The 21201-nt window shown below is 40.4% G+C and overlaps 1 protein-coding gene across 4 annotated transcripts in view; it reads left to right on the forward strand.

Moving 5' to 3' along the window:
• Positions 1 to 21201, forward strand: part of shank2b (SH3 and multiple ankyrin repeat domains 2b) — a 312524-nt gene that overhangs the window by 126436 nt on the left and 164887 nt on the right. For 2 of the 4 annotated variants that reach the window (XM_076886830.1, XM_076886835.1), the window contains exons 6-8: positions 2992 to 3149; positions 3753 to 3920; positions 7275 to 7391. In XM_076886830.1, the coding sequence (XP_076742945.1) occupies positions 2992 to 3149; positions 3753 to 3920; positions 7275 to 7391 (443 nt within the window). The remainder of the gene's footprint in view (positions 1 to 2991; positions 3150 to 3752; positions 3921 to 7274; positions 7392 to 21201) is intronic. The other 2 variants (XM_076886831.1, XM_076886836.1) reach the window with 1 other exon arrangement.

Raw genomic sequence — 21201 nt, forward strand, 5'->3', positions numbered from 1 at the left:
AAACTCATGAAATTTTGCACACATGCCAGGTCTGGTGAAAAATTTTGTATTTTAATGGTTTTACATATGAGCACTGGGAAATGGCTCTACAGCGCCACCTATGCCTTGTTAAATGCAGCCCTACGACCACATCGTTTGAGCTACATGTATGAAATTTGGCACACATGTGTATCATGCCAAGACGAACAAAAAAGTCTGTGGGCCCATTGACGCAAACCCAACAGGAAGTCCGCCATTTGGAAGAGAAGGTGACATTTTGGCTCTAATTTTGCCATTTCCATGCCTCGAACTTTTGCGAACTCCTCCTTGGGGTTTCATTTCTTAACCTTCAAATTTGGACAGTGTCAACTACACCCTTGTGCCATGTTAAATTGCGGAGCTTTTGAGTTTTCACAATACTATGAGGCCGTGGCGCCATGGCGAATTTCGATGACTCGCCATGAAAATCTTATTGCCTCTCATTTTGTCATACATTTTCTGACCTTGACCAAAGTGAACACATATGATAAGGCTCCACCCCTGAACATATTTCAACTGCCATATTTGACCTCAAGGACAGCGCCACCTAGTGGGAACAGGAAATGTCATGTTTTACACTTTGGGGTACAGTATAGTAATGGGTGACATCTGCAGCCTCAAATTTCTCCAGGAAAGCCTTAAGGAGTTGGTCTTGGGTTACAGTGAAAACTGTGAGTTTTCGCGAAAGGGTGTGACCCCAGCAGCATGGCGAACTTTGATGTCACGCCATGAAGAAACAAATTAGTATAACTCAATGAAATCCAGTCTGATCAGTACCAGACTTTACAGGCATGATGTCAGACCCGCCCTGAACAGATTGATGTGCCCATTGTCGGAAATACGGACAGCGCCACCTAGTGGCAACAGGAAATGTCATGGCTTTAATTTTGTTGTACTGATTTTCACAGGTTCATCCTGGCCACCTCAAAAGCGGTGAATATCACCATCAGTCCCTCGTGATGCTTCAGTGCAAAAATTGTGACTTTAAACTGAACGGCGCACCCTGGTGGCAACGCTGTTCACGATGAAAGATGAAGTGGCTTTTGAGGGTCTTGGCAAGTTTATAGAGGCTTGAAATTTGGCACACACCTCCAATGTGACGAAGGCTTTGTTGTTATGTGATCATTTTCATTGAATATCCCAAAATGGCTCCACAGCGCCCCCTACAATATTTCAAAACCACAGCCCCAGCTCTGTGTTTTATGTATGAATCTGAAACCTGGTAGGCTTATAGGAGATATCAAGATGTACAAAAAAGTCTCTTGGAGCAATATCCCAAATCCAACAGGAAGTCAGCCATTTTAAAATTAATGTGCAATTTTGGCGACATTTTCTCCTCTTTTCAGGCTTCATACTTTGACGAACTCCTCCAAGGGATTTCATCATATTGAACCATTCTCCAGTGTGTGGAATCTAAAGACCTTTGTGATGTTAAATTGCGAAGCTTTTTACGTCCAGGGAAACGGGGTGGTTATGGCGGCACTTAGAGTTTGAATCACTCGCCAAAAAGCAGTAATCTGCTGTCACTCAAAAACACAATGTCCAATCTCTCCCAAACGTCTCGGGTGTGATGAGACTCGAGCTTGGAAGTGTTTGTTATGCCATTTGTCAGTAATGGTTAGAGCGCCACCTAGTGGGAGGACTATAATGATGATTGAATGAGATGAAATGTTAGCTGGTGGTTAAATGCATGAATTCCATCAATGTGACATCAGATCGGAGGTGCTGGTTGTAGGTGTTGGGCGTGGCTCGACGCGATGGGGTGCGAGGGCCCTCATAACGCTGCTTGCAGCTTTAATTAAGACTTGTGTTTCTAACATGTTTAAGTGCTTTGTATCTTGTTCTATTTAATCTGAAAAAGCCCCTAAAAACAGTCAATGATCACTGTCACCTCCCTCAGTTTTTATCATCACTGTTCATTTTAAAGCTCCGTTTTTAAACCCTTACGATGTAACTACAGCCCAGCCCATGCAACAGTATATGAATGACTAACCTCGTATTGTGGATGGATTATCTCAGTTGTTCTCCTGACTGAAGTTTGGTCTGTTTACAGCATCCTGCCATGCGATTGCATTTGTCTCTAACCATCAGGAACCCTCACGTTAACTTTTATCGAGTGGAAAGAAGTTAGCGTTCATCCTCCAGCTTCACTGTGTTTATGTTATGCTAACATAGCTGTGTAGCTAGCGATCACGTGGCACATCATTATATAAAGGCTAGTCCAACTTCAGTAACGCTACAAACGTCACTGCTGTTTAGTTTTCTGTCTTCATTTATGTTGGAAGTGATAGCAGAGCTGTACATTTGAATTTTTCTAGAAATCTCTCAGTCAGAACATGCTATATCATGCTTAGGTGGAAACTAGCGAGCTAACTTCCTGCTAACTTCTAACTCTGTTAAATTTAATAAATTCTGTTTTCATGGATGCCTGGATGTTAAACTTAATTGTTGCACCTGGTAAAGCAGCAACGCTGATCATTTTATTAAAAATGAAAGAATTTAGACAGTTTTTAACTCTGAGTGATGCTGCAGTGTTTGTTTGACCTGACGTGGAGTTTGGACCCAGAAAGGGCTAATGACGTCAGACGTAAAGACCGGATACAGCCTATTCTGATTCCAATTCTTCATCATCAAAACCATAAGTGGAAAAACCTGCCTGAAACCAAGTGCAGAGTATACAGAAGAAGAATATTATTTGATCAGTGCATTTTGGTTCATGACTTTCATTGGGTTCATCAGCAGCAGATTTCACTTTACAATGCCTGCTTATACCACTTAACAAGTGCTAATTTTCTCAGGTGTCCTAAAGTGTTAAAGTAAAAGCAAATCTTAAAATGTGGTTTGAATGATAGCACACATGCTGTCCCTTGAGTTTTCAGTCTGCACTTTCTTTTTCTTCACTCTCTCTTCTTTCCAGACAGAATTTCAGTCATTAAAATATTTATTTGTTGTTGTTATTTCTTGTTTTTCTAGAGAGCCCATTGACATTTGCAGCTCACCTGGACAATGCGGGGGAGATCATAAAGGTGCTGAAGAATGGAGGAGCTCATTTGGACTTCAGGGCAAAAGATGGCATGACTGCTCTTCACAAAGCTGCAAGGTCGAAGAACCAGATTATACTCACGGTGAAGGTTCCTCTCCTTTCATTTGTTTAGCACTTGCTTACTTGTGCATTGCTGGCTTTCTTTGTGTTAGAAGCCCAATGAAAGTCTGACAGCTGATAGATCATGCTCAAAGATGTTTTGCTGCAACGTAACCGACATGCATTCTTAATGCATGCAGACCTGTCATTTCACAGCATGTTGAGCTGATTAAGGGATGATGCCTCTAACTGTTTGTACTCGTGAAGTGAAGGCTATAGGTGAGTGTAGACAAGACTTCTGCAAGAGAAACAAAATGTGTTTTATCGTTGAAATCTCACAATGGACAGTCAGTTTCATAATGGTATGTGTGTGTGTGTCATGTGCACGTGCATCAGCTTTTATATCAGCTTTTAACAGCTTTGAGTCTGTAAAAATATTTTGATTATAAATTTATGTAAATGTTAAAGAAACTTGGTTCCAGAAAACTGTTTTAGTGACTCCTGTGACTTTAGGTGAACTGAAATATCACTCACATTTGCACACAGCACGTGTGCAGGTTTGCGAGCTCTTTGCAAAGAAAGAATCACAGCTTATCTGCTTTATACTAATGTAGCAGCTACCTGTCTAACTTTCTTACCTGTCCATCCTTAGACGCTGCTAGAATTGGGAGCTTCTCCAGACTACAAGGACAGCCGGGGTCTGACTCCCCTGTATCACAGTGTGGTGGTGGGTGGGGACCCAGGCTGCTGCGAGCTTCTACTGAACCACCACGCTTCTGTGTGTTGCCAAGACGAGAACGGCTGGCATGAAGTTCACCAGGTACGACCCTGTGCACGACGTGCACCTCTAGACACGCACATAAAAATAGATTTAAAAAAATTTCCTCTGTGGTTATTTGGAACAGCTTGTATTAGTAAGGCACGCACACACATAGCCTTTCTCCGGCTGTGGGCGACTGTCTTGGCAGCTGTTACCCGTTGAAGTAGATAAAGGCATTTAAAGAGAGCCACTCTGCAGCAGTAACAAACTGTGAGCATCTCCACAAAGCGTGTGTGAGGTTGCGTTCAAGCCATCTGCTTTATCAGATTCCTTACATCTCGTTATCCTTGCGGAGCTGTCAAAAACTCTGCCCTCCCCCAACTGTCCCATTTCAGACATGATAACACTCTGCTGTCAATTAACAATTACATGTATAGGATGGCTGATGGTGGCTCAGACTGTAAAGTTTTCTTTACTAATCCATAAAATTCTGGAAAATGCCATCAAGGAACGTAACGAACACCATACACTGGTATGTTTCATGCTAACAGGCAAACAAAGCACTGAGCGTTAGTAATGTAACAAACTTCATGGACACAAGAATGTTATCCCTTCACTGGACAGTAATGGCTTTATTGTATTGTTGGCGCTTGACAGATTAATTGATCTTGAAATGAATTGTATTGGTCTCTGAGAAGAAATTCTTTTATTTTATAGTTCTATCCCAAAAGAACCACCAAGAAGCCAATTATTATCTCTTCACATAAAGGTAATTTTTTATCACATAATTTAACTTCAGCATAATAATATTAACACAATAATAACACAAGCCTATTGGGGAGATATTAAAGCTTTATGTTACATTTCTTCTAGACCAGTTCTTGGTACTTGGCAGAGAAATGCTTTTTTGATAGTTATTTTGAAGCAACTTTTATTTGTCCAAGTTGCATTAAAACAATGTTCAGTCAGTTAAACAGTTAAAAGTTTTCCTCGATTCATCCCAGAATAAGAAAGAATAAAAAGGAAAATAAAAAAACTCCCCTTTCCCCTGAGAACTAATGTTTATATTACCATCTTTTGAATTTGATAGATAGATTTCAAGTAGGTTATCTTTGAAAGGGTCTGTGTTGGCCGTGCTCATCCTAAGAGCCAGCTCCAGGACTGCCTCCGGTCCTGGATGAGCGATGCCATCAGGTCCATCAGGAAGTAGGGTTTGATTGTTCTTAGACGTGAGACCGGCTCCTTCTCTTCCATGAGAAGAGAAGCACCCTGTTGGCGTAGTTGGAGGCTTTCTCTATCTGCTCCACCGCTCACCTTCAGGGTGTACAGTATGGTGGCCCAGTGGTTAGTACTGTTGCCTCACAGCAAAAAGCTCCTGACTTTCACTCTACCATCTCTACCTTTCTGTGTGAAGTTTCCATGAGTTCTCTCTGGTATTCCAGCTTCCTCCCACAGTCCAGAGGGTCAAAGTACAGGGACTGACATTCATATGGAAATAGATTCAGGATTGGAGTGACCATCACCTGCCTTCTGTATATGGATGACATCAAACTGTATGCCGGGAGTGGGCAAGACATCAACTCACTGATCCATGAGCATTGGCCAAATGGTTGCAAATATAGGGAAAGTGATCTGGACTGAATATATGGAGATACCAGAAGGCAGGATAGTGGACAAAGAGAACAGTTATAAGTAGCTGAGTGTCCCACAGACCAATGGGAAGCATGATGAAGATGGACGGTCAGCCATAGCCAAATACCCACAAAAGCTAAGATAGATGCCAAGAAGGAAGCTCAAACAATAGGAATAAAATCTCCCCCCAAGATAAGCTGCTCAAAGTGTACATCACACAGCTGAAGACAAATTGTGATGTGAAATAGAAGTGGGAAGCACAGAGGCCCTGATCATGGCAGCATGAGAACAGGCCCCAAGCACCAGATCCAGAGAGGCAGGAGTCTGCCTACAGTCTGTCTCTAAGTGCATGGAGGCAACTGTTGTTGTAATTTGGTGCTAAATAAATGAAATTGAATTGAATTACCACAGCTGACAGACCCAAGTTCAGGCTGTGCAAAGGTGCCACAGAGAGTATTCAGCAAATAGTAGTAGGATGTAATCTGCCTCTCAGCGTTCACTGGGAGGAACAATCAAGTGGATGCAAAAGTGCACCGGAACATCTGCGGCACATGTGGATTAGGATATCCCCAATTCCTGATAGGAGACACCACCAAAGATGGTTGAGAACAGCGGGGCTAAGATCATGTGGGACCCCAGACAGAAGAGGAGCTGCTGGCAAACCAGTCAAACACAGTGGCAGCTGACAAGGAGCAGAAGATAGAATTTGCAATAGATGTGACAACCCAGCAGACATTACACAGCAGCATCAGAATGAAGAAGCACTGGAAAAAAGTCAAGTACCAGGAGCTGAAGTAACATCAGGAGCAGTTGGTAATAGGAGTGTTTTTGAGCCATAACCCCCAAAGAGTGGCTCCAGCCTAATGCAGGCACAGTATCTGTGTGTGTGTGTGTGTGTGTGTGTGTGTCATTCTGAATAAGGCCACTCTACATAGTGACTACTTTAGGTAATGTAAGTATGTTGTGATGGTAAAACTTGTAATATTAGGATTCTTCACTTAGCAAAACATTTAATACAGAAAAATGTTCATGAGCTTGTTTAGTGCCAGATTTCATATGAGATCTCAGGGCTGGAGTCCCCAATGCTTCCCAGACCATTTTCTTTATTGTATTTGTTGGATTTCCCATGAGTGTTGGCTCCTGTGTCAAGTCTTTATTCAAAACAAATTTGGTGAATTTTGAAACAATTTTTCAAAATTCTGAACACGTGCACAGGACCACGTGCTCTAGGCTTTTCAATATTATATGTTACAAAAACGACAAAAAGATGAGCCCAGTGAAAGGGTTTAGATGCGTGATACTGAATACTGTAATAATGAATTTCTTTTCACTGTAACATGCTTTAGTTGATGAGCAGTTATTGATCTTCTCCTCTGACAGACCCATCAGTCTCTCAAAGAAGCTCCAGAGTAAATAGGCCATTTCACAATAAGCTCTTCCTCACACAATAACTGGCACCCGTCACTATAACTCCTAACTTCACTGATATTGACGAGGAAATTGGTTTATGAGCGCAGTAACTTCCTCCTCAGTCTGTTTTTTAACACCAGATGGCTTCATTTGTACATTCTGTTGCATTTTGATTTGCTATCGGATTTATTTAAGCCTTCCTCCTCTCATCCTATCCTTCCATCTTTTCATGACTGGGTTCAAACTGAGGGTACAGCTGCGTCTCATTTTGATGTTATCTCCTTTGCAGCACACTGACATCTAGTGTTGGAGGCATTTTACTGCAACTTCTCTCGAGTGGAAGCGTCAATTGACTTTTTTGTGTATGTGCAGGCTTGTCGTCATGGCCATGTGCAGCACCTGGAGCATCTGTTGTTCTATGGAGCAGACATGGGCGCCCAGAATGCCTCGGGAAATGCTGCTCTACACATCTGTGCCCTATACAACCAGGTGAGCCGTGGGCGATTACATATGTTGACAGTTCATGAACTGGAGCTCTATTAGGGTTAATGTAGATTTAATATTGATTTCTTATTCAAATCCATTTTCAGGGTATTTTTTTGGCATTTTAACATTTTTGCCACTCTGAGTGTCTTATTCATACGTGCAGGCACACAGTGCCGTAAAAACATTTTTGCCCCGTTCCTGATTTTTAATATTAGTCAGAGATAACCTATGCAAATAGGTGTGAAATGATGATTTCATTTATTAAGGGAAAAAACTTTCCAAACCTCTTTCCCTGTGTGAAACAGTAAAGGAGTGATTTGGCCAGAATCCACACATTAGGTGTGACTCACTCACAGACAGTATGCTCTCATCACAGTTTCTATAACAGGCACATCAGAGGCACAAGTAAATGTGTACGTGCACCCTCTAGATCAGAGACAAAGTTGTGGTGAAAGAGAGAGGAAGTGCAATATTTAAATGCACCTAAATGCTGCAAAATTTGCGGCATTTGCAAATTTGCAAAGATTTGCAGCTAAACCATCAGTCGTCTATTTTGCATGGGTTACTTTTGCTTTATGCCTGGCGTCTCCATTTGTGTTAAATTTGTGAGTAAAAATTGTGTTTCCAGCCAAAGACACAATCCTTTGGGATTGCATCAGGGATGGTATCTGGTGTAAAACTCTAGCTTTTATACTAGAAGTAGTAGCTTCTGAATTTAGCTGTGTGCTAATAAAAACAATCATTTGAAAGTTTGAGCTTACTCTGTGTCTTATTCTCTGCTTAAAACATGTAGGTTAATTATTTTATATACACACATTGAGTGTGTATTTTGTGTGTTCTGTGGTTGGTATATTCCTGGTGCTACACCTACAGCCTGGCTTATTTTGAAATCCATCTGCTATTCAGATTGGTTGATCCCACATTTTTGTGGTTTGTGAATCTGGATAACTTTCATTTTAAATACGCATTAATATTGTGACTGTTGTGTTGTATTACATTAGTTTTGCATTACTCTGTAAGATGGCTGAGATGCATTGTCACATAATTATAAATTAAGTGAATCAAATCTCTGTCCTAATGAGGAAAAACTGGATATTTTTGTTCAAGAACACAAAAATAAAAGCAACAAGCTCAAAACGTATTTAACAGCAAAGGAACAAAAACGTTGTCTATGAAGCTACAAACCTGACTTGTCATTACTGCTTCTGTACCCGTTGACGTTCAAGCTCTGGCAGCTGGCTGGTCTCAACTCAGTATCACGGCAAAGGGTCTAATGCCCACCCTGTGTGTGTCGTGCTTTGCTTCTCATTAGCATGAGATGGGAAAGCATGCTTAAGTTGGAATATGCTCCAGTACAAGTGGAGGTGGCTATTTTGTTTCAAGCTAATTCCAAAGACCATGGGAAAGCATTTAGAGAGACGTCACTGAGACATTTACATGAAAACACACATTATCCACCTAGCATAATTGTTTATATGACAAAGTGACACTGACATTACTTGGTCATTAGCGACTTCTTGGCTTTAAATATTGGCTCCCCCTGCTGGTACTGCAAATTCAGTATGCATGTCCATTTCAAGTACAAATGGTTTACCAGCATGTTTATTACACGCTTTGCCGTGATACAATATTCCAGCTTTAACATCATTCTGGAATATTTGCCATTTTGTGTAAGCATGCTGTCCATGCTAGTGCTTGAAAGAGTTTATATCATGTCAGCGGAAGTGGATAGTTCTTTATGTCCTGGGTGTACTTTGCACCATCGTATTGTTGTCCTTTCATTTAATAATTGGGGCGATCGTGGCTCAAGAGTTGGGAATTCGCCTTGTAATTGGAAGGTTGCCGGTTCGAGCCCCGGCTTGGACAGTCTCGGTTGTTGTGTCCTTGGGCAAGACACTTCACCCGTTGCCTACTGGTGGTGGTCAGAAGGCCCGGTGGCGCCAGTGTCCGGCAGCCTCGCCTCCGTCAATGCGCCCCAGGGTGGCTGTGGCTACAATGTAGCTGCCATCACCAGTGTGTGAATGTGTGGATGACTGGTTGTGTAAAGCGCTTTGGGGTCCTTAGGGACTTTTAAAGCGCTATATAAATACAGGTCATTTACCGTTTAATAAAGCTTTAAGTAATATTCATTACTGCTCAGAAGCTGCAGACAGCTCGTTTCTCCTTAATGCACACGCACTGAAGTCAGCTGATTGCAGAACAAGAAAAAAGACATATGAACCATTCCCCAACTCCAATGACAGGTTCATAAGATTAGTGCAATGGGAAATTTAGTTACATTGTACTTCTTATCTCTTCATAGCCTAAATTTAATGATAATCATTTCACATTTTCCAGTCTTGATGAAAAAGTTCATTTTCGAGTCTGCCACTTCTGTGTGAGAGGTATACAGTTCTCCATTACACGACAGATAACACTGAAAGCTATGAAGAGGGATTAGTTTTCATTTAGCACATTTCAGATGTTTAATGATTTGACCACCAACACATCCAGAGAATTACATGTGAATTTTGTCAGAAGTTGTACATTTATCAGTTCTAAATTGTAAGCTCCAAATAATTCTGCTACTCTGTTACAAAGAATTTTTCAGTAGCAGTTCTTGGACCTAACCAATATGTTCTAAGCATTTAAAAAGAGTTAGTTTTCAAATGAAAGGTGACTATTTAAATCCTTTCAGCTTTCCTGTTATTTTTACAAGAGACTGTGTTCTTTATGGACAACAGCTTAAAACTCCATATCAGTATATGAACCATATGCATAGTGAAGTTGTCAGTGGGGTTTGGAGTGCGGTTGTTGGGGTGGTGATGCTTGTGGTTGGAGGAAGGATTGCAGAGAACAGATGAAATTTGTACATACACTACCTCTGTTCACCTTTGGGCAGCGGTGTCCAGTGGTGTACACATTAAGTTAATTGATCATTCTAAACTGGCCTTGGATGTGAGACAGATAAAGTGCTGTAGTAATATAGAGTGTGGCTCTGTGGTGTGATAGTTTTCTTTATGTGCAAAAGATTTCAAGACATAATCTAAGGGGCCCAAAACCAATGTACTCTGAGTGCCAGTCCCAAACCCAGACACATGGGAAGGCATCTGGTATAAAATCAGTGCCACAGCAAACATTCATCTGCAGGGTGATGTGCTGAGAAAAATCCAAAAGAAGCTTATAAATGTATGATTGAATGTGACATGTGGTCCGAATTTGGTCTGAGCAGTCACTGAGACTAAAGTTTGCTATATAATGTCAATTCTATTTCCTCATTAACTTGCTCTATAATTTGGGGGTTGGGGAATCTTTTCTTCTGTAAAACAGCCTAGCCAAGGTTCTCAAAGTGTGACCCGATAAGCTCCTTTTCCATTACTACCTACTCAGATCGACTTGCCATGGTTCACCATGGTTTTCAGGGTTTTTCCATTACGTCATACCACCTGGTACCACGTATTAAAAAGTACCTGCTCGGCCGGGGTTCCGAATATGTGAACCAAATTTTTTGAAACCCAGAAACGGGGAAAATGGCCACAAAAAACAACGCCATGATCCCCGAGTCTGACGAGAAGCCACAGACCGAGCAGCAGGTATATTCTTGCCTTGATGTCCACCTTTGTTGCAGCGTTCATGTCGCATATTAATTACGTCATGGGATGCTCGGACGCAGACCAAACCTTTGTAACAATGAAAAATAGATTTCAATAAACAGCCACCTCACTAATGGGTCAAAAACGAAAACCTATTCAAAACTTATAACGTAGGGGTGTCAAATGTTTAAGATCTTGGTGTCTTCCGTTGATCCAATTCAGGCTTGGGGGTGGGCTGGAGCCTGTCCCAGCTGCCATAGTGTGAGAGGCACAGTACACCCTGGACACATCACTGGATTATCACACAGGGACAGACAGCTATTCAAATTCACATGCCACACTTATGGCTAATTAAAATCACCAATTAAGCCAACCCAAGCAACTGCATGTGGACACTTAAAAAACTTTCACACATACAGCTTTTGAAATTGAGCAGTTGCAGCATTATTATTGTTAGTTATTTTTGTAACATCTGGTCGAAATATAAAATCACTCTTCACCAGTGTTGGGTAAGTTACTTTAAAATAGTAACTTAGTTACATTACTAGTTACTTCTCTCAAAAGTAACTCAGTTACTTCAAGTTACTCGTTACTTTCAAAGTAACTAGTTACTAGGGAAAGTAACTTTGGTTTTACTCAGAATTCTCTTGTTAATGTGTTGCTTCCATAACTTTGCCAGTCTTCTAGCTTGCTTACTTGCCACAGTGCACTGTGCCACCTACCAATAGAAAGGAAAAGATAATGTGCATATTTCCACGAGAGAAATCCCACGCCTGGACCGTCATTGACTGCTGCCATGATTCTAGCCTACGTCACAGCGTCATGTGCGCCTTTTACATCCAACACAAAAACTGCAGTCGTGGTGCTTTCGATTGTACTCAGAACTCGGAAATTCTGCCTTCTGAGTAGGAAGATGTAGGTAACACCAGACTGCAGATGAGCTGCATACAGGGCTGGACTGGGACAGAAAATTGGCCCGGGCATTTTGACTAGATGGCCCTATAATGGCCCACCATTATAGGAAAAATCATAAAGCCTTTGAATGAAAACAAACACTGTTGTGACAGTGATGTACACTGTTTTGATGGTATATATGCATCAATCTATCAATCGTTTGTTGTAAGATTCAGATAATTATTTTTTAAAAGCTAGATATTTTAAATGAGAATAAGAAAGAAAAGTATTTATTTGTGCCCCCCTCTCCCTGTTAATGCCCTACATGCCCCCCTGGCAACACTTTGCTAGATCCGCCCCTGCACAGTTACCAGCTGTCAGCTACTTAGAAAAGGATCCTGGTGTTATTTGTCTCTCAGAAACAGTTCATAACTTCCCTTCAACTCATTCATGTCACCTAAAAGGTAAACCTGTTTCTCCATCACAGCTCTGATGATCCAGTAAGGACATCTCCTGGTTTCATCTTCATGTTTCCCTCTCATCACATAACCAAACCATATCATGACCAGCAGCTTTTACAGCTGTGGCTCCAGCAAACATCAGCTGATACTAGAAATTAATATTAAATAAATTCTAACAACAGCTGATCAAGCTTAAACGTGCTGCTGTTGTTTAGCGCGACATCCGCTGGTTTCCTCTTTCGGCGCAAAGTGGGCGATAAACAAACAAGAGAGCTGATCAGCTGATCATTGATCAGTTTTCATGATTGAAGTAGAAACAGGAGAGGGAGGGGGGAGAATGAGAGAGGAAGAGGCAGCTGTGCAGCAAAGACAGAATAACTCCAGCTTTGTGCCTTTTTCATTGTAGCTGAATTACGGGACAAACTGTTCCTTTTCACCTCAATAAGAAACGCGTAATATTTTCTCTGAATACCAGACGGGACGGTTGGCAACTCTAATAACTTATGAACAAAATAAAAGTTCAACATCATTAACTTCATAGCACCACCCAGCTGTATAGAAACTCCGTCATGCTAGCTAGCACGCAGTACGGAAAAAGTCAGAATAACGAAAATAAACTCCACCTAAACTTGGTTTATATCTGACCCAGAGAGACTGCAGGTCATAACTTCTTACCTGAAGTTCAGTTCACACTTGGACCGGCGGCCGCCTCGGGTCTCTTTTCCTTCTGCGTCCCTTTTCCTTCATCCACCTGCTGGCTTCCACCACTTGCTAATGTTACTGAATCTGTGGAAGCTCCGCGATAGCCACCACACGAAGTAACGAGTAACGAGCCTATCTAAATCCCAGTAACGACTAACGCGTTCCTGATTTTGGCATAATAACTAGTTACCGTGCTCGTTACCACAATAATAACATAGTTACTGTAACGCGTTACTTAATAACGCGTTAGTCCCAACACTGCTCTTCACTTTGTATACACTTTGACTGCTGTGCAATAATGTTTGCATTACCACGCCAGGTAATGGGGTGCATTTTATTAAAAAACTCAAAGTATTAATGTCTTTACTACAATGTTCACAATTTGCCTCCATATGTAGAGTTATTTATCAATGGATAAATAAATATGTCTTAAATTTTAGATTCCTCAAAGTAGCCACCCTTTGCTTTGTTGACAGCACTGCAAACTCGTGGTCTTCTCTCAGTAAGCGTCATGATGCAGTCCCCTGAAATTGTTTCCCTTCACAGGTGTGCATTATCAGGGTTCATTTGTGGAGTTTCTTGCCTTCCTAATGGGGTTGGGACCATCAGTTGTGTTGTGCAGAAGTCAGGTTGGTACACAGCTGACAGCTCTAGTTGACAACTGTTAGAATTCATATTATGGCAAGAACCAATCAGCTAAGTGAAGGGAAATGACAGTCCATCATTACATTTAAGAACTGAAGGTCAGTCAGTTAGTCTGGAAAATTTCTGAAACTTTGAACGTGTCTCCAAGTACACTGACAAAAACCATCAAGAGCTACAATAATACTGGCTCACATGAGGACCGCCCCAAGCACCTCAGATCAGAGCCCAGATAAATGCCACACAGTGTTCCAGTAGCAGACATATTTCTACATCAATGGCTCAGAGGAGACTGCATGAATCAGGCCTTCATGACCAAATAGCTGCTAAGAAACCACGACTAAGGAAAAGCAACAAGCAGAAGAGATTTGTTTGGGCAAAGAAACACGAGGTATGGACATTAGACCAGTGAAAAATCTGATGAGTCCAAATTTGAGATCTTTGGTTCCACCCACCGTGTCTTTGTACAACACAGAAAAGGTGACCAGATGACCTCTACACCCATGAAGCTTCATGAGCTTCCCTTAATGAGCGCAACAAAGCAGAAAACCAAAGCAAAGGGTGGCTACTTTGAAGAATCTAAAATATAAAACATTTCACACTTCTTTGCTTACTATATGCCTTCAGTGAGAATCTACAATGTCATGAAAATAAAGGAAAACCGTTATATGAGAAGGTGTGTCCAAACTTTTGACTTGTTGTGTAGGTGTACAAAAAAGTGTTTGTGTGAGTGGGTGAATGAGGCATGTTGTCAAGTAGAGTAAAGCCCTGTGTAAGTATCATACCATTTACCAACTCTGACAGCCCTAACTAGTTTTAACCTAATGGTTGCATACAGTATATGATCATTTCTCTGTTATACTGTATAAAAGTCTTTCAACTGGAAAAAATAAGAAAAGAAAAGGTGGCCGTGAATGCAACCCTCTATTTCCTGCTGACAGGTACATTACAGTATCTCACTGAACTGATTTAACTATTTTAAATGCTGTGTGCTCCTGTGTGCTAATATATGCACTCCTGCTTTTGTTGCTGACTCCACCGTTTTCGGTTCTGCTATGACTGCATACAAACTGAATACAGTGTGATTTCCTTCCCTTTTGTAGCAGTCTCTTTACAAGTTTTTCATCATGGAAATGATGTTCTGATGTTGAACTATGGGCGCCTGGTGTATCCCAGGAGTATACCGTCCTGAAATCGTAACTTTTAACTCTACATTATTTGTGACAGCAGCCTCTCAGTTTTTCTTTTTCTTTTCTTGGCTCTTATTATCTTGATTGCCAATGGTTTAGGCAGTCTCTCATTTACCATGTGATAGAAATGACAAATGGGACAAAAGCTTAAAAGTCAATTTCACTGTGATGATCTACAAAAACACTGTTCTCCTCATCATTCCACATCATGTCTCAGGAGCAGAAAGAGATATGGATGTAAACTGCAACTTAATAGGTTGGCTGAGGCATGCACATACACTTACTTGGATGTGGAGCCACTTCACCCCTCGTCTAAGACGTTTCTTTAGTTCTCTTGCTAGGATGATAATTGTAGTTGAATTTAGCAATAATCTGAATTTCAAAAACAAGTGTGGCTGTTTTTCTGAATGGGCTTGAGCAAAGCACAGTGGAAGGCATGTTTCTTCATTAGCTTGAACATGCACACATTCTAGCTTATTTTGACTTGCTTGCACATAAATACACACATAGGCACACACGCACTGCTGTTACAAATAGCTCCCAAGAAAAGCACACAAGTGGAAAATATATTTTGAGGATTTTTTAAATGTCTATATCTTCCAAGTGCAGTGGGATTTGTACTGAGTAGCAAAAAATAGCTCGTATCTGTTGATAAGTCTAACTGAATGTGCACAGATTGGATTTCAAAGACCACTCTGCTTAAACCTATCTTTATACTCTTTATCTAAAGGTCAGCAGTGCCCTCTAACACTTGTTTGTAAAGCCAGTCATCTGAGACCATTTAACACATTGACCTTGGAGTGGGGCCAGTTAAGCAGAGAAGTACTGCTTTGAATAAAAAGCAGCCCACTGATTTATTTGTATCAAAGCAAGAAATCACTGCCTTTTAAATCCAATCTTTACCAAAGGAAACAGATATGACATTGATCTGCAAATGAGAAACTAAAGCAATGTTTTAGTCTCTCTTTACCTGTGGATTTATTCTTTTCCATTCACCTGGCTGCTGTCATTTTTAAAGAAGTGGAAAACCTTGGAACCTTTTGACTTCTGAGGCACAGTGAGGTGAACTGGTGTGAGAAGAAAGACTGTTTGATGATAATTTTTTACACCACCCTTGTTATGAGGGGAAAACAGGGGTGGATGAAACCATCTTCTGGTTGGTCAAAGTAGCCATTCATGTTACCCGAATCCTCCAATCAATTCCTTTCTAATTAGTTTTGTTACCACATTAATTTCATCTTCCTCTGTCTCTTCGTCATGTCTCCACAGCTAGTGCTAACAGCAACAGACTCATGTGACAGTGAGGCCTGGTTACTAGCTGTTGCCGGTACTAATGTTCTGACAGTTAACATGTTGGTCTATTATTAGTTTCTTTTTATTGTTTTCTCTCAGCTTTTCAGCTCCACTTCTTCCAAACTAAACTTTTTCCACAAGCTGCGTGAGCACGCAGCGAAGGTAGGGGAGAGACCAGTCGCTGAGAGATTTGTTTGGCCAATCCAGTGTCAGTAATGAAAATGACAAAATGGTAGTTCTAAATAAATTCTAAATGCATTTAGGACGTTTTTACTCACTTTGTCTCTTCCATGATGTTATTTCTCTCTCCAACAACATAGGTTACAATTACATTAGCATGACCAATTATGCAAATTAGGCGATGACATCATTTAGCGACTTCTAACGATTTTTAGGACAGCCACTAGAGATTTTCCTTACTGAAGAGTTGGCAACACTGCATCAAATTAGCAAAGGTGAGGAAGCAAATGTTCTACACTGCTCTTTGCACCCATAGCTCTGCTAAGCAGACCTTTTTTAAAAAGTCCTTGTGCTTGTAAAATTATATTTATCTTCAGTATTCACTCACGTAAATTTACATCATGGATATATGAATAATATGAAAGGACACTGCAGTTAAAAGGACATTTGATCCTCTCAGTGTGCACCAGAGGACACTACCTGTTGAAGGTGCTAACACAGCTAATGCTAGTATCGCTGGTGTAGCCCCACTCTTGTAGGCTCATTTTAGCTTTTGAAAATATTACATACCAGCAATACTAGCTAGCTGCCATTTTTAGTAAGCTAATGTGCTCTTTATAAATAAAACGTCAACCACCTCAAATTGTTAAAACCACCAACAAGCCCTGTTACACTGACATCATTTTGCAGCAATGGCTACAAACTACAGCCTTTATAATAATGATTAAAATGCTGTCTCATCATTTCAGATGTTACCACATAGCTTTTCTGCAGGAGTTGAAAGAACTGTGATAACATGATTAAAATGATGTCACTAACATGACTTAGAGATAACATGATTTATCTTGTTGAACTTCGTCTGGAAACATTTCAGGCCTCTTCAAAATATGTTTAAATTCATCATTATTGAATCGAAACAATAAATAGGATTGAAGCACTACTGAACGCCGAGCCATCAAAGGGTAAAATACCACGAGTGGGGTAACGTTTTGTAGCTGTACCTACACCCAGTGAACTGTTTTATTAGAAATTTGTATTTGTAGAAATTCTGTATAGTCTGTGTGCATAATGTTTCTGGATATTGTGATGTACATATGTATAATATATAATGTATAATCATTTTCAGAGATCATAATACAAGTTGCGTTATTAAATCACTGATGATATTTTCATTGATTGTTATTTTTAAATAATCTTGTGTGTGTAGGTTTGTTTGTGGATGTCACATTGGACTCCCCTGGGGGATGAGGGCACACTCACATCTGTTCTGGTGTTACACCTTTGGCAGATGAATCAGCCTTTTGGCACCTGGCACACACATAAGAAAAGCAGCAACCTGGACTTTATTCTCCTTTAAGTCACAGTTACAATAATTCCTAGAGACCTGGATAAAGTTATTAAGACGGATGTCTGTAGCTTGGACAGCTTGGACATTTAGTTGTTTCAGGAGTTATATTAAAGTTATTGATACAAATGAATGTTTGCTTTCATTTTGCATTATGTTGTGAATACCAGAAGGTTACTGGTTGTTGAGAAGAGATCAAATCACTACAGTCATACAAATTTCAACGTGCAGACGAGGTAGATTCAATCGAATTTGGTCACTAAAGAGCTTAAAAATATATGAAATCTTTCCTCCCCTGAAAACTGAAACGTCAAACTTACTTAGTTACGTAACACATAACACATGATGCTCCTAAGACCTGAACTCTTGTTTATTGTTTGCATGTTTAACTTCTGTAAGGTATTTTGGCTTAATTGGATCTGATAAGTTTATAAAACTGAGCATCAACTTTGAACAGAAAGGACGGCATAAAGTTGCTGATGATGTTCTTTAATATGCAAAATTAAGTATAGTTGTTGCATGGAAGATGTAAAACAGCTTTTTCTCCGTGTCAGGATTGAGCTATATTTCAAAGGAAATTATCATGTGCATTACTCCACAGCTGCTGATGAGTAAAAACATCATTTCAACCGTGCAAAGTACACAATGGAACGATACATGTCAGATGCAGACGTGGAAAAAGTACTTACATGCTTACTTAAGCAGAAGTACAGACATCTGTGTTGAAAAGTACTCCAGTAAAAACTGAAGCGCTGAATCAATTTCTTTACTCGTGTAAAAGTGCAAAAGTAAAGGCTAAGAAAGGAAAAAGTAGTTCCTTGAAGGACGTTTCTACCATCGACTTTTATGCAAAAGTAACTGAACCTTGTGCTATATTAAAGATGATTATAAAATACTATTAGTACAACAACTGTTTTCTGTTGCCTGCATTGTAGAGAGTAAAATGAGCACCGCACATTCAGCAGCGGTGGGAGCGTAGTATTGGTTGTAGTGGTTCAGCGTGGGGAAAAGAATCAGAGCTCTTCAGTAGATTTTCTTAGTGTACAGGCTGTGATCAGCTGACCTGCTGCTCTCTGTGTATTTAGACTAGAGATGGCACGATACCACTTTTTTATGTCCGATACCGATACCGATATCATAAATTTGGATATCTGCCGATACCGATATGAATCCGATATAGTGTTTTTTAATCAACAAAACTGTTTTTTAAATATCTTGCTGCATTTTGTATAAGTTCATACTCAAGTTTAAAACAACAACTACACTAAAGCTATTCTGTTATACCTGTATGCAAAAAAAAAAATATTTATAGTTCAGCAATACTGATCAATCTAATAAACTTAAACCTACACCATCCTCCCTATTCTGGTATTTTAAAGAGTACTTAGCATAAATATTAAGCAACCTAACTAATAGAGTTCCAACTCCCAGCAACAACAAAAATAAATAAATAAAAAATAGGGAACCACCCCTCACGCTCCACCTCATGATGCTTAATCGACGTAATCAACCTTAATTTGATGCAGTGTGAAAAAAATGCACAGAAATCAATTATTTTTCAAGAAATATTAAATAGATTCAACATCTTTCTTCAACAAAATTGCAGACTGCACAGATGGTACCTTCCCAAAGGAAAAAGTACTATAGCTTACTAGGGTATATATATTAGACTTAATAGTTACTATATACAGTAATTGACTTCTATTCATTTTACATCAAATTAAAACTTTGGGTGTAAGATAATTATTTATTAAAAGCTAGACATTTTAAATGAGAATAAGAAAGAAAAGTATGTCTTTGTGCCCCCTTTTCCCTGTTAATGCCCTATCGGCCCCCCTGGCTAAACTTTGCTAGATCCGCCCCTGCACAGTTACATCAGCAGTAGAAAAAGATCCTCGAGTAGAAAGTAATATTAAATAAATTCTAACAACAGCTGATCAAGCTTAAACGTGCTGCTGTTGTTCAGCCGCTGGTTTCCTCTTTCTGGTGCAAAGTGGGCCAAAAACAAACCAGAGAGACGGACTCGCGACAGAAAAGCCGATCAGCTGATCATTAAGCAGTTTCATGATTGAAGTAGCAGCAAGAAGAGGCAGTCGCTCCATATATCGCTTGTTAAGCTTAACGCAGGAATGCTTTACAAACATTCAGAGATGGACTTACACACTTGCTTTACTTCTCTCGGGATAACTTTGTCGGAGATGAAATGCCAGGTTGCTAGCGAAGCTCCAAATGCTATCCAGACCACTGACAGGTCCGCATGCCACAGCTGCTCTATCACGTGATGCATACTGCTCCGAGTGCTAACGTTCTGAGGTGAGTTAGGCGTGTTGCAAGTTTTGTGAGGTGCTTTCGTGATATTTAATGGATCGGATTACATTTTTTATTTTTCTCCGATATCCGATCCAGTAATTTAGGTCAGTATCGGACCGATACCGATACGTAATATCAGATCGGTCCATCTCTAATTTAGACTGAATTCAACAAGATGTAAGCAGATGTTTCATGTTTGAAGCGGGTGTTTCACAGCTGTCTTGGCTGATTTCCATTTCCTACAGTAACAGTATACTTTTGATTTTGTCTTTATACTAGACACTATACAAATGTTACAACAGTGGAATTTAGTAAATTAGTCTAAGTGTCATCAACTTAAATGCAAATTATTCTTCTATATTTGATGTAACCAAACGCTGACCATGAGCGTCACAGCCACCGTGGACCTGTCCAACACAGAGCCTCATCAAGTCAGGTTTATTTATTTATATAGCACATTTTAAAACAACAGGGTTGATCAAAGTGCTTAACAATCAGCAAAAAAACAGCGAGACATTAAAAGGCAACGGTATGCGGTATTTGACAGGGAGCCAGTGTAAATTAGCTAGAACTGGGGTGATGTGATTATACTTTCTAGAACCTGTTAGAAGACGTGCAGCAGCATTTTGAACTAACTGCAGACGGTAGAGAGAAGAATGATTGAGGCCCAGGTATAAAGAGTTACAGTAGTCCAGTCTAGAGGTGATAAATGCATGAATACGTTTTTCAAGTACTTTCACTGGAAGATAGGGCTTCGCCTTTGATATCAAACGTAACTGGTAGAAGCTATTTTTTACCACTGAGGACACTTGTTTATCTAATTTAAGAGAGCTATCCAAAAACACTCCGAGGTTTCTTACCATGTGAGAGAGAGCTGCTGTTGGCCTTCTACCGCTCCTCAGTGGGGAGCGTGCTCTCCTGCTGACTGGGTGTTTGATATACACTACTGAGAACAGGAAGGCTACGCAGAGGCTAATTAGCACCTCCCAAAAAATAATTGGTTGCCACCTCTGGAGGCCATTGCCAATCCTTGCATCTCAGGAGAACCAGGGCGCTCAAATGTGGCCACTTGCACCCCACCCACCTGCTGTTTGACCCGCTGCCCTCTGCTCAGCACCTCATGTTAATCAGGTTCCACACTAGTGATGGGATTTCCGGCTCTTTTTAGAGAATCAGCTCTTTTGGCTCCGAACCGGCTCTTCAGGTTGTTTTGTTGCCTTAATT

Source organism: Maylandia zebra, linkage group LG1 (genome assembly GCF_041146795.1).
Source record: "Maylandia zebra isolate NMK-2024a linkage group LG1, Mzebra_GT3a, whole genome shotgun sequence".
In the NCBI taxonomy this organism is placed as follows: domain Eukaryota; kingdom Metazoa; phylum Chordata; class Actinopteri; order Cichliformes; family Cichlidae; genus Maylandia; species Maylandia zebra.